Genomic DNA, 12,670 nt, shown 5'->3' with positions numbered 1-12,670 from the left:
TCCTCTGTCAGAGACGTGGGATAACGGCGGTGATGAGCGCGGCTCGCCTCGCAGACTAGCAGGTCGCAGTTGCGCCTGCCCAATTGCATTCTGGGATTTCGAGGTTTTGTTCTCGGTCGATCCATTTCTGTAGTCTGTATTCCGTTGCATGAAACCGCGTTGCATTTTGTTTAGGAATAACAACAATAATCAAAACAGACCGACACAAATGACGTCACCGAGCGTTTTATTAGTTCCAAATATGTCACTTTCACTCCGTGCACCACTAATACAAGACGAAAGGCAGACACATTTTCCTTTGAACATTGCGGGGGGGGGGGTGCGGGGAAGGTCCCGGTCCCGCTAGGCATCTCGCGAAGTAAGCAAGTCACCTAAACGAGCAGACCTTTACCCGTTCAAAAATTCATCTCGCAATTTGAACGAGGACGCGGGCGTCACCCCGCGTCGTTATTTTCCTTACTCATCAGTTTAAGGCATACCGTCACCGGCGCCGAGGAGCAGACTAGGCAGGTAGTCAGTGTCCTCTGTGTTAGGGTTCAAACAAATACAATTGGTAAACCATTGTTTTATCAAAAGGAAAGTACTTTTTGTTTCAAATATACACAAAATAAACACGGAGCTGTGTTTTTGTGTCTATAGTCTGTATTTGCTTTGCACACACGCGGCGTTTGTTGCGACAAATCTGGCGCAAAGACCCACGGGTATCGAGGCATTTATTATTACGCGTTGCGTTATGATTAATCGATAGCCGAGTTGTAATAAACACAGTGGTTTGCTGTTGATCAATGTGGGAGCTGTCCATGGGCATCACATTGTAATTAAATCTATTCCATTCTGGGTTTCAACGTGCTTAACTAAAAATATTATCTAATTTTGAGTTAGGTTCTGAGTTTCCGGGTTGTGTGTATTTTTCCCTATTCAGCTTCCGTAGTCCGTGATGCGAAAAGCACGCACGCGCGCGCTTGTGTCGTAGAGACAGAAGAAAATGGCAGACGTATCTTTGGATGAAGTCATACGACAGCGCGGTATTAACCGCAATCCACCAGTTAAAAGGTATTCTAACTATAAAATCAAGAACGCAGCTGTTTTTTTTGTAGTGTTCCAGTAATTGTAATTTTAAATCGTGGCTAATGGTGGCTATATTTAGCTACCTAAAAAAATGCTAACTGCACTCACCATTGTATGACGTTAGCTTAACGCTACCTCGTAAACGCAAGGCTACCTAGCGTACATGATCAACATGCCTTTACCTTCTTCTTAAATTTTTAAATCATAGGATTTTTACCAAACAAATGGCAATAGTTTAATTGAGTAAATATTGCGGCAACTAATAAACTATGGTCAGTATCTTTATGCTTGTATTCAGCTTTACTAGGCGGACTCATGCCGTTAGCATGCTAACAATTATTTTCTGCTTATTAAATCTTTCTTAGGTCAAACATAATGATTTAAACATTACTAACAACTTCAATTGATCGGTTTGAGTAACCTAAAGACACAATCCTTTTCGTTATATTATATTTTCTGTCTCTTAGACCTATGTTTGGACGGGGTGCAGGAGGTGTCGGCCATAGTTTTGATGCCCGGCAGAAGATTGGGGTTAATGACGCCCGGCAGCGGCTTGGAGGAGGAACGGGTAAGGGTTAACATACTTAGGTGGACAAACACAAATCCGTGATCATAGGCACTCTCATACTCGGAGAAAAACTACAGATTGGAAATTATATCTGAGAAAATGTTACTACATTTTACTAAATTTTCTTCCTCTCTCTTTAGGGTTTCACGTGAAAGATGCCAGAGAAAAGCTGGGTCAGAAAGATGCTCGCTTCAAAATCCGCGGTAGGGGAGCAGCAGGAGTGCAAGATGCTCGCCAAATGATCAACTCCCGTAAACAGGGGCAAAACCAGTTCAGTGTTCCTGCACATGCCATGCAGATAACAGCAATAGCACACCATCTGCAAAGCCAGGCACTTGTGCCACCGATTCAGATTCATAGTAACAACAGTCCTACCAGTGTCATCACAAGGCAGTTTGCTTCTAATGCACAAGGACTGAGTGCGAGGGGTGGTTCAACACTAGCCGTGAACAATAATAAAAGAATGATGGATGCTCGTGATAGGCTGAGCCTCAAGAGGAGCTTCGGAGGGACCCACATGCAGATGGCTGCTGCACCTCCCCTAAAAATAATCAAGACCATCCAGGTGAGGTCAAAACAAGTATTTTTGTTCATAGAAGGTAACTGGCACAGCATGTGTTGTATAGTTGTGTCAGAATAAAAGCTCTTTGACATGCTTACTATAAATGTTTGACATCTCTTCACAGCAACGTCCAGTCGGGTTGTCAAGTGGAATGCGTTCAGCCTCACAGGTAGAGCTGTTGTTCCTATCATTTTTCCAAACATTAGAAATTGCGAGCAATTCTTGTGTTTGTAGACATGGTACTGTAATAGGGTTCTGTTTTCTGCAGCCCATCTCGAAGGAGCGTGACAGCATTTCCAATAAACAAATAAAGATTACTACACCTAATACCGGCAATATGCTACAATCACGGGTAAGAGCTGCTAAATTCATATGTTGTCTAAATTAGTGTTCTAAAAATCCCACAATTACAGCTTAAGATGTAATCAGAAAACCGCAGTTTAATGCTAAAAAGATTATGACTGCAGCAATTTATTTCACATAACTTATTTTTTATTTTCCTCTATGCCTGCCTCTTTCAAAACAGACTGTATTTGTGACGCTCATTGATTGAAATAAGCAGATCAAAACACGTGTGGCCGTATCAAATCCTGTAATAAATAAACAGAACTCAGCATATCGGTAAATAAAACCACATTGTAGTAACCTTATCTTCTGCTACATTCTGAAGCTCAGCCTCATTTGCAGTCGTGGAACTCTCATTCGTTGCTTTTGTTCGGAGCACAAGTGATACCAACTGCCAATCATGGCCTGTTTCCCATAACTGAACTAATCTTTTCTGTCTTGTGCGTAGTCTGGATCAATGGGCTCCATATTCTCCATGTCAACCCCGATAACCAAGGTCGTTAAAAACGATACGTACACAGCCCCACGTCCTCCTGTCCCTGTAGCTCCCACCCGTCCCAGCACCAGCATGGCTGCTTCCAGGCCCGTGGCTTTGCAACCAGTCTCTAGGACTCTCCAGCAAAGCACAGCAGAAACCGGCACCATAGCTCCTACTCTTCCGCAGGTAGATGTTTGAGCTTATTTCTCTACTCCATTCTGTTCTTGAGGCTTATCACCATTGTAGTCAGGTCATAGAAGGTCAGCATCAAACGATGCTTGAGCTTGCACAGTTTCCAACTCTTCAATAATGCAGTGTTAGCTTGTAAAGATGGCCATGTACCTGCAGAAAAATACCCACAATTCAATGGTTTTCCAGTTGTCCCATCGCCAGAGAAGGGAAAATAGAATAACATCTGATGTGTTCAAAGAGGACATTTTCTTTGTGCTGAAGCCACAGATTCGTTTTGTGAATTACGATGAAAACCTCGTCACTGTGCTTGCTGCTCTTACATCATATATGTCATATTTCCTCGCAGCCCAATTTCAGTCCGCTGGAGGGGACGAAAATAACGGTGAACAACCTCCATCCCCGTGTCACTGAGGAAGACATTGTTGTGAGTAAATCACCCTGATTCTGAACAACATTTTGTACGATTCAGTGTTCAGTTACGAGCCGGGTGCTGCATCTCTGTGATGACTCATCGGGCGTGCTTGTAATCCCCATCAGGAACTGTTCTGTGTGTGCGGAGCCTTGAAGCGAGCACGCCTGGTGAGGGTGGGTGTCGCTGAGGTGGTGTTTGTCCGTAAAGATGATGCCGTCAGTGCATACAGGAAGTACAACAATCGCTGCCTGGACGGTGAGTGCCAGTTAAGCAAACCCTCAAGCACGAGCTGGATCTCTGGCTTTTGGGTTCTTGCCTGCTTCGACGTCACAGAGGCTGTCCGTTAAACGGAGGGACTCTATCTGTGTATTTTGTATTTATTTTTTATCACTTTTTTCTGCCCAGGCCAACCCATGAAGTGTAACCTTCACATTCAGGGGAATGTCATCACTTCTGATCAGCCCATTTTATTGTAAGTAAGCTCAAAAAGTTTAGTTCAAATTATTGTGTTTAGATGAACATCTGTTATTTAGCATATTGCCACATGAGCTTGAATTCCCCTTTGATTGCCTGATTTAATTCTTGTATTTATCAAACCTATTGACATTCTGTCTAGACAATTACAAGTGATAACCTGAAAAATCTTGAAGAAATAAGGATCCGGACAGGATTTGTTTTAGAGTATTTAAAGTTTGGTACACAAGTTAGTTGTTATTTATGGTTACTTTTTGTTGTGGTTTGTTACGCTGATGATACAGTTGGTGATCGGATCATCCACTTCGTCCGTTCTTCACCTTCTCATTGACTCCTACAGGAGGCTTAGTGACACTCCTGGCACAGGCGACGGAACGAAGAGAGATGGTTTGCCCCCCTCCTTGACTCGCCCTACTGGTCAGCGGGCCTCCTCTCAGCCCACTCCAGAAGTGGACCCCCAGACCATCCTCAAGGCTCTGTTCAAGTCCACCACCCAGTCCACCACCACCACCACCGAGCCCCCCGGCTCACAGGCCACTGCTTTTCGCATAAAGATATAGCTTGTGTCTTCTAGGAAATGCTCATTATAGCTGCATAATCAGTGTTCACATACAAACTGGGTTTTTCACCTTGACAAGCAGGCAGCCCACGTTCTCTCGTATGACGCTGGTTTTTACATATTTGATATACGTGACTTCTCTTTTCTGGTTGTGCGAAATGTCGTTTTCTGTTTTTACCATCCGTACGTCACCGGTTTATTCTGAGGAAGGTTCAGTGGAAGGAAGCGTGCAAATAGTTTTAGTTCACTGTGGTGAAGATGCAAAGTCGAACTGGTTATGTTCATATGTTATTTTTTGCTCCTTTTTTTTTGTCATTCATACACGTTTTAAAACAATATAAAGTCAAGTTTATATTCAAGAATGAGGAGTGTTAGGGAGACATAAAAAATAAAAGCCCCTCAGCACCGTTGTTACTGTGGATGTATTTTGTTAAAGGTTAATGTTTTGGGGGGGATTCATGCTGGAGCATTTAATTCAATATTCTCTAACTCTAGGTTCTCCTGTCGTCAACTCCCCAACACCCCTCCCTGAAATGACTGAAACGTCTCTGCCACCGTCATGTCAGCAAATCAGTTTCCCAGCAGTCGCCGTATATCGACATTAGTTTGACCATCCGGATTCGTGTGCTGTTTGTGGCTGGTTTCACTTGGTTGTCCAGTTTTGAGGCAATGGATGTTGAATTCTTTCTAGTACACGTTACTCTTTTATTTGCCTTCAATGACTACATTCTTGCTTTTGCCGTCAAGATGAGACTAGAGGGTTAGACCTGTCTGAAATATCCCCATTAAATATTTTGATATGCACATTTGTCTGAGACTCGTCTGTCCTGTCTGATGATGATAAAGATCCATGCCGTAAGCAAACATTCAATCTTCCTAAAATCAAACTGCTAATGAAATATTTTTACTTTAGTGGTTTTGCAGTTATAATTCTCCATTTATTTGGTGATGAAAATGTGATAACTGTAAAGGGACCAGCACACAGAGTGACAGAGTCCACCTTCCCGATTATGTGTGGCTCACACCTTTATGCTGCCTTAACTTTGTACATAGATCTGCAATCACCAAATTAAATATGACAGGCTATGCTGATGTGTGAAGTTTATTTATTGATAAAGCTTCTTTGAAGTTGAAATACCACCGATGCTATTGTAATACCGTTGCTGAGTCCTGGTTGTGTTCACTAGGTGACAGTGTTGGCTCGGAAAGGAGGGGGGGGGAGGAAGGAAAATGGTACTCCATTACTTACAGAAATCTGCATAGTTCTAGATTAATATAAAGTTAAAAGATAGAAGCCTGCATGCAACCTAATTTTGCCGTATATATTTTATTAACTTCAATGCTGGAGTTTTACGTGCATGTATGCTGCAATAACCAGGCCTTCGTCAATATGACAGAAACTATTATAGATTTCTGTATTTAAAATGTGAAAGCTATGGAATAAAATAAAATAAACACCGTCGCAATGAACCAGGCACGTTTGTCACTTTCCAGAGAATTCTATAAAATGTGAAATTCCAAGTTAGTGTTTTACAATCGCAGTGAATGACATGGAGGCTACGTGTATCGTTCGAGGCTTGTTTACGCAAACGAGGTTCCTTGGTTTTCTCGCGAGATCTGGCAGCGCTCATGGTGAAACGTCATACCAAGATGGCGCCGTCCAAGAAGAAACACGCTAATGCTCAGTCTTATACTATTCCTGGAGGATTTACAGGTATTACGAGTAAAATGACAATAATTTGATTTATTTGCGTTAGTAGCGGACATGCATGTTCCTTTTATTTGACTCTGGGTGGGGGGATTAGTGCTGGCCTGTAGCCGCCTATTGGGATCGCATGAAAGATTCGTGATGCTAGCGTAAAGTAACACGTTTGCTTGATTTCCTCTCCCGTCTATCAGTCATTTCCTTGAAGTTTAGTCCGGGCAGCGCCGCCCAGCACCAACTGTTTGTGAAAGAGCACAGAGTGCGTGCTGAGAGGAGCTCGCATCGACCTCTGGATCGAACGTTGTTCGTCCTCAACGTCCCTCCGTACTGCTCAGAGGTACTTCATGCAAGCACTTACTACAATGATGGTTAACTGTCTGTACAGATCATTATAATTAGTGTCGTACTAAGATATACTACAGCTACAGCAGACTGTTATTCCTGTTTTACGTGTTTCAGGCTGTCGTCAAAGAATTGTTCTCAAAGTTTGGCTGCGTCCAGTCCGTGGAGCTAAGAGAACATCCGGGCTCCCCTCAGGAATCTGGACCCAAGTTGTCCAAGTTCTTCAAACCAGTTGCAAAACAAGTGAGTTCTTACCACTTTGAAAGCAGTACTCGTTCTAAACATTGTGCATTTGGTGGATATTTACTCTTCTTGTGTCTCCGATTGTCCTTCCTAGTGTTTTAAGGTGGGCTACATCGTGTTCCAGAACAGCTCCAGTTTGACGGCAGCTAAATCACACCCACACAGCGAACCTTTGGTGGTCTGCACGTCACAGCATACAGTGAGGACTGGAGTACAGAGTGAGTAATGCCGTAGTAAATCTATTTTTGTTGATGCAAGGATAAATATTTTTCATTTAACACAATTGACATTGTTACGTTTCTTAAATTCACATCTACAATATGGTTTCTGTGCAAGTCTGGTTATACTTTTTATTTATATGCACCGTCTTATGCCAGAATGGATTCAGAAGTACACAGAATCTTTTATCCAGCCGGATAAACTGCAAGAAATTGTCGACTCCTTTATTGAAGATTATGACAAGCGGAAAGAGGAGGTAAGAATTCTGCAGCCCCACACACACACACCTAAGAATCCATGCAGCTTCAATTTGGGTGTGTTTGGATACAGGATGCAGAGAAGCAGAAAAAGGAGGCTGAGCAGGAACAAGAGGATGAAGAGGGCTGGGTGAAAGTCACAAGAGGACCAAAGGGTGCCAAGGCTCGACCACACAGTGAAGCAGCCAATCATAGGACTCTACAGAAAGAGATGAGGAAGAAGAAGAGGAAGGAGCTCATGAACTTCTACACCTGGCAGCACAGAAACACACAGAAAGAACGTGAGTTTGGATGGATGTTGTTGGCATTCTGTGGAGGAGTTTGGGAAGTATTTGCAACCGAAAGTTTTGCATGATATACATTCTTATTTTCCCCAGATATTGCTGAACTCAGGAAAAAATTTGAGGAGGATAAGCAAAGAATAGCTCTGCTGAGGGCGCAGAGGAAGTTCAAACCTTACTGAATACATTGTTTTATTCACTTAACTGGACTTTGTTGTTGAAATAAACTCGTGAAACAGCCGTGGCAAACAAGACTTTGAAGGCATCAATTGTGAAATGTTTTATTGAGGTTGTACATTGTGAACTTGTGCATCAGAACCTTCTGCATTCTGACATATTCTGACGCTTCGCCACACAGCGAATATCAGGATCAACAGCAGCACAGCACCGACACCACAGAGAATATACACCGTCACCTGAAACACTGAGGAACAGAAGAAACCTTTTTCTATTGGTCCATCGCACTGAACTTTCAGTTTTGTCAGCATGACCTACTTGATTTTTGTTTCACACATGCATCGTCCCTCTGTTGACTGTTGTTTTGTCCCAGAACCAGTGGACCTAAAAAGACCAGCTGGAGCTGGTCGGACTCGGGTACCGTGTCTCTTCTCTGTCTGTCACCCTCGGATGCTGTGTGGGGAAGAAGCACAATTTAACACTACCTACCCAACGTATACTGTATAAATAGGTGCTGTAGAATACGCACGTATGATAGTGCACCGCTGTGCACAGTCAACGTCATTTGAGCAGATTTCCACCCAACAGTAGAAGTATATCTAAGTGACAAACGAGTCACGTCACCACAGATGGACACGTTCCATTGCTTTCATATATGGATGTGATGACCTCACTTTCTCCACGCTTGGTTGGCCTGTTTGAGGATCCACGAAGGCAAAGGTCTTGACGTCAAACCTTCTGACCTGGGAGTGGGAGGTGGTCTCCCCCCGTTTGTCCACAGGGACAGAGCTTCTCATGTTATCCAAAGGGTTGGGACAGCTTATCCATAAGGAGAGGAAAAATGCCAGCTGCTCAGTAACCGACGCAAATAGCTTTAATGCCTCTTCTAGGCTTCCCGGTTTGATTGGCTTGAACTTACCCATCGTACAGAAGCGTCCACACAGAGTGCCGAGACGCAGGATAGGCAAAGCAGTCCCGTACACGCAGGGAGAGAGTAGGGTCAGGGGACGGCTGGGCGATGGAGATTTCCACGTATGCGGCTTCGCGCAGGTGCAAGAGCAGCGGAAGCTGGTCCTCTGGATGGAAGGATGTGAACGATTCATCTGGGGGGGCAAATGGTAGTTGCTAAGGATTTGTTCAACAGACTTGATGCAGTGCAAAACCTAAACTTGAGCGATTCCCTCGTCTTACCTTTGGCTAGTCTCATCTGCACTTTGATGTTTCCCAGTGCGACTACAGGCGGTGGGTTGGTCACCGCGTAGAAGGATCGCAAGTCTGCTACTCGCTTTAGAGCCGACTCATCGTATTCACACTGGACCTGGAGACTGAGCTTCATTCTCATCAGTGCATTCATCACTATCAGTTTATTACGTACAGAGAATGTACAAAAAAAAACTCACTTAGATGGTGAATTTTGAGTTATACTTTTTGAATGCAGCTCTTCGACTTCCACCTCATAGATCAGCGTATCGCCACGCACCTGAGAAAGGTTTCTGAAATTACGGCACGCGTAAGCCGTTCAAAAGTTTTAAATTAAATCTGCGATCAAATCAAGGTTTTATAAACTCTGCATATCCTTCATAATGACCTCATGATTTCATTAGTTGGAGAAGGGGATGTTATTTTTACCTGCATCTTGGCACCGCAGTCCATGACTCCGATCTTGAAGATGGCCATCTCTGCGTTGGTGACCACGGGGAGACACCAAGGATGATCTTTCACTGCGAGGCTACTGGGATCGAGGGGCGGCTCGGTGTCTGTGCTCTTCACTGAGAACACAAAGTGTCCGTCTAGCGAGCAGGCTGCAAGGAGTGTCGACACAGGAGAAGGCAGGCCTGTTATGTTCCTCAAAGCGTAACCGTTCGTAACCACGAGACAAAATTCCAGTCCTACCGTTGAGCTTGTAGAAGCAGGTGAAATTATGAGCATCATAGCAGCATCCCGGTTTGTAGCACGCATCACTTGAGAGACTTTGGGGGCCACAGTCCACTCGGAGCAAGCTTTCTATGCGACAAGTTCCTGGTAATGCTGGAGAGGAGCCATGTACATTTCGTCAAAGCCTTTGCTGGGAATATCAACCAGCAGCATCACTTTGGTGTCAATGAATCAATCAGAACTCTCAACTGGCTTTCAAATTCAAAGTGCCAGGGGAAGTTCTGCAGAGAACACACAGCTGGGGTGGTTGTGCTTGCTTTTACGCTCTTCAGGTGTCTCTACTCACATTTTGGTACGAGTGGAGTCCTCTCCGCGTGTCTCTTTATCAGAGGACAGCTGATATTTACCCTGAACCATCGAACGTCTCCGGCAAGCTGCAGCTGCAGGGGGACGACCAGTCTGCCACCCTGAGAGTGAAAAATCATCACAAGGCGGATCCTAAGAAGCAAGGCATTCTAATTTACATTCAGATGGTGACATAAACAGTTCACTTAACAGAAGCCAAGGTAGTTTCACAGAATTGGGATTGTGGGGAAGAGACTCGTGGGATTTGAACGCAGCGTCGTCACAAGCTTACATCCTTAAATGTGCATTTTAGGAGCAGCAGCAAAACACTGCTAATGACTGATATAAAGTGAGAGCCGGAGCCCTTGGGTGAAATATAAGGAATATTACAACAATAAGTGAATAGATCATTCCACTGCAATTCCATGATTTAATGTCTATAGGAGAAATTGATCTTGAAATAAAATTGCAAGTTCCCACATTCTTAATTTCATACCTCACTTTGTGCATAACAGCTGTCATATCTGCTGAAGAACGACAGGCTCTGGGGTTTCTCTCTGCCCAGTCTCACCCCACAGGACCAGCTGATCTGACGCACTGGGATTATGGCCCCCCCTGACATGTCTAGGAAAAACCACACAAACTATATTAAAGGATAAAGTGCTTTCTATATATATATGTATATATAAATCTTAAGTCTAGGATGAACAGTATGGCACCGCAGACGCGCGTCATTACCTCTGACGTGTATATTCCTTTGGACCAGCGGACCGAAAACGGCTCTGATCCCTCTGGATGAGCAGGAGACTCTGGGCAGGGCGAGCTGCTCGGGCGCTTCCTGAGCCACGATGGCGAGCAGGAAAGCAACCGAACAAAGCTGAGCGCAACAACAACCCATTTTCTTATACCTTATAATAGCTTTGGCTAATATGGGGGGGGGGGGGGGGGGGGGGTTAGGCCTCAATATAGTTATCAGGCCGCATCTTTGAGGCGGAGAAGCGGTCACGTGGCATCTGTTAATTAGTGCTGATTGACGTGAAGCTTGCGCCATTAACGCACCGAAGCTTGCGGCATTAACGCACCGCACTGTTGCGGTTCCTGTCCTGGGAATGATCTCCTTTTTTTTTTATTTCCTTCTTCATCGTTGACTGCCTGTGCTCAAGGAGAGCTGTCAGGTCAGAGCTCATGTGAAAAGTGGGACATATGAGCTTCTAATTATTAAAAAGGTCAGTGTTTAAATAATATATATCCTGCGTCGCACGGCACAGAGCTTCCCCAGGGAGTCATTAGAGGAACTATTGCGTAACTCATGGACCTCTTTCCTCCTCCCTTTGGCAATGCTTTGTACCATCTAACTATTACATAAGTGGTCTTAAACCTTTTCACTGCTGCATCCTGTCGTTTTCAAATGGGCATCCATTTATGCTGTGCTGATCTTTTTAAAATGTCTATCATTCTTCATGTACTGAGCTGCTTATTAGTTCATCGGAACAAAGGGATTATTGCAAAGCCTCTCATTGTCCTATACAAAGGTGACACTCTGTGTCCAATTAGCTCTGCAAGGTGCATGGAAAATCTTCGAGTCTTCGTAACATCAATCAAAACAAACTAGAGTATAGCATTCAATGCAAAAGCGGATCTATTAATTCAATCAAGCCTTATCAAACTCTACTTGAAAGGCTAACTCCTGGCCTTGTGACAATAATGTACAGGACGGATGTCTCCCTATATAGAATCATATTTAAATCTGCTGGATCTGGCTTTTTATTTAGAACCCCATTAAATAGATTTTTAGTACCCTTTTACCAGAATCCAGGGTGTTTTAGAAGAACCATAAACCACCTTTGTGAATGTGCTCAGATGGGACAGGAGCATTGTGTCTCAACTTTTATTAAATGTAAATTATGATTATTTATACACAAACAGATTTTGAACTATAATCATTAAACTAGAAAAGCATTCAGGGAGCATTCTGCCAAGCAGCTCGTTACTCTCATAATTGCATTTACACCGTCCACACGGTGATCTGGATCATCACCAAAAGGTTGTATATTGGTCATGGTATCTTTATACACCAGCCATGAAAAGCAAAAGTGAATTGGAGTTGATGTGTATTTTTTAACTGATTTTTGAATCTGTAAATGGGCTTTTCAATGTGGAAGTGTAAATATGTTTTTGGGCGAGTGAACTGAATGGATGTTTTTTTTTTTTTAAAGCCTCCATTATAAGTAAATGAGAACATCTGATTTCCTCCCCATCCAATCAGGTATCTGGATCACTCTCAAAATATGACCCATCTACAGATTTTGTTCCATCAAAATCCATCCCGTAGTTCTTCTGTAATCCCGCTAAACGGAATGTGTACCCATATTTTTGGAAAACATTGCGACAGTATTCACAATCCGGATCGGATCCGGATGAAATTCACTAGTGAGATATAGGTGCCCACCTTACATGACTGTGCCAAGTTCAATAAACATCGGTCAATAATCAACCGAGGTATTGAGGAACAAATGTTGATGCTCCATTGACTGCAATGTTAACGAAGATGTCAAAGTGATCCATAAT

General features: G+C 43.6%; 3 protein-coding genes and 1 non-coding gene across 4 annotated transcripts; 2 read left to right on the top strand and 2 right to left on the bottom strand.

Annotated features, from left to right (window-relative positions):
* Positions 1-323: 323 nt before the first annotated feature.
* Positions 324-477, bottom strand: LOC137906200 (U12 minor spliceosomal RNA). Its single transcript, XR_011105889.1, has one exon. It is a non-coding gene; the product is annotated as a U12 minor spliceosomal RNA (small nuclear RNA).
* Positions 478-985: 508 nt separating this feature from the next.
* On the top strand, positions 986-5,593 carry poldip3 (polymerase (DNA-directed), delta interacting protein 3). Its single transcript, XM_068750025.1, has 10 exons — positions 986-1,053; positions 1,536-1,636; positions 1,777-2,201; positions 2,323-2,367; positions 2,467-2,550; positions 2,992-3,207; positions 3,560-3,637; positions 3,751-3,880; positions 4,031-4,097; positions 4,440-5,593. Exons 1-10 carry the CDS (start codon positions 986-988, stop codon positions 4,657-4,659), a joined length of 1,434 nt encoding a protein of 477 aa, XP_068606126.1. The 3' UTR covers positions 4,660-5,593.
* Positions 5,594-6,291: 698 nt separating this feature from the next.
* On the top strand, positions 6,292-7,945 carry rrp7a (ribosomal RNA processing 7 homolog A). Its single transcript, XM_068750277.1, has 7 exons — positions 6,292-6,372; positions 6,558-6,700; positions 6,823-6,948; positions 7,043-7,166; positions 7,326-7,423; positions 7,498-7,705; positions 7,802-7,945. The coding sequence occupies exons 1-7, from the start codon at positions 6,309-6,311 to the stop codon at positions 7,885-7,887; spliced, it is 849 nt and encodes a 282-aa protein (XP_068606378.1). The 5' UTR covers positions 6,292-6,308; the 3' UTR covers positions 7,888-7,945.
* A 41-nt stretch (positions 7,946-7,986) lies between these two features.
* LOC137905533 (zona pellucida sperm-binding protein 4-like) lies at positions 7,987-11,000 on the bottom strand. The gene is made up of 12 exons (XM_068749778.1): positions 10,841-11,000; positions 10,599-10,726; positions 10,104-10,224; positions 9,776-9,910; positions 9,512-9,684; positions 9,283-9,362; positions 9,074-9,207; positions 8,802-8,985; positions 8,557-8,701; positions 8,412-8,481; positions 8,201-8,335; positions 7,987-8,129 (listed from the first exon to the last, which is right to left on the bottom strand). Exons 1-12 carry the CDS (start codon positions 10,998-11,000, stop codon positions 7,987-7,989), a joined length of 1,608 nt encoding a protein of 535 aa, XP_068605879.1.
* Positions 11,001-12,670: the final 1,670 nt, after the last annotated feature.

This window comes from Brachionichthys hirsutus, chromosome 16 (genome assembly GCF_040956055.1).
Source record: "Brachionichthys hirsutus isolate HB-005 chromosome 16, CSIRO-AGI_Bhir_v1, whole genome shotgun sequence".
NCBI lineage: Eukaryota > Metazoa > Chordata > Actinopteri > Lophiiformes > Brachionichthyidae > Brachionichthys > Brachionichthys hirsutus.
This window is presented reverse-complemented; position numbering and strand designations above follow the sequence as displayed.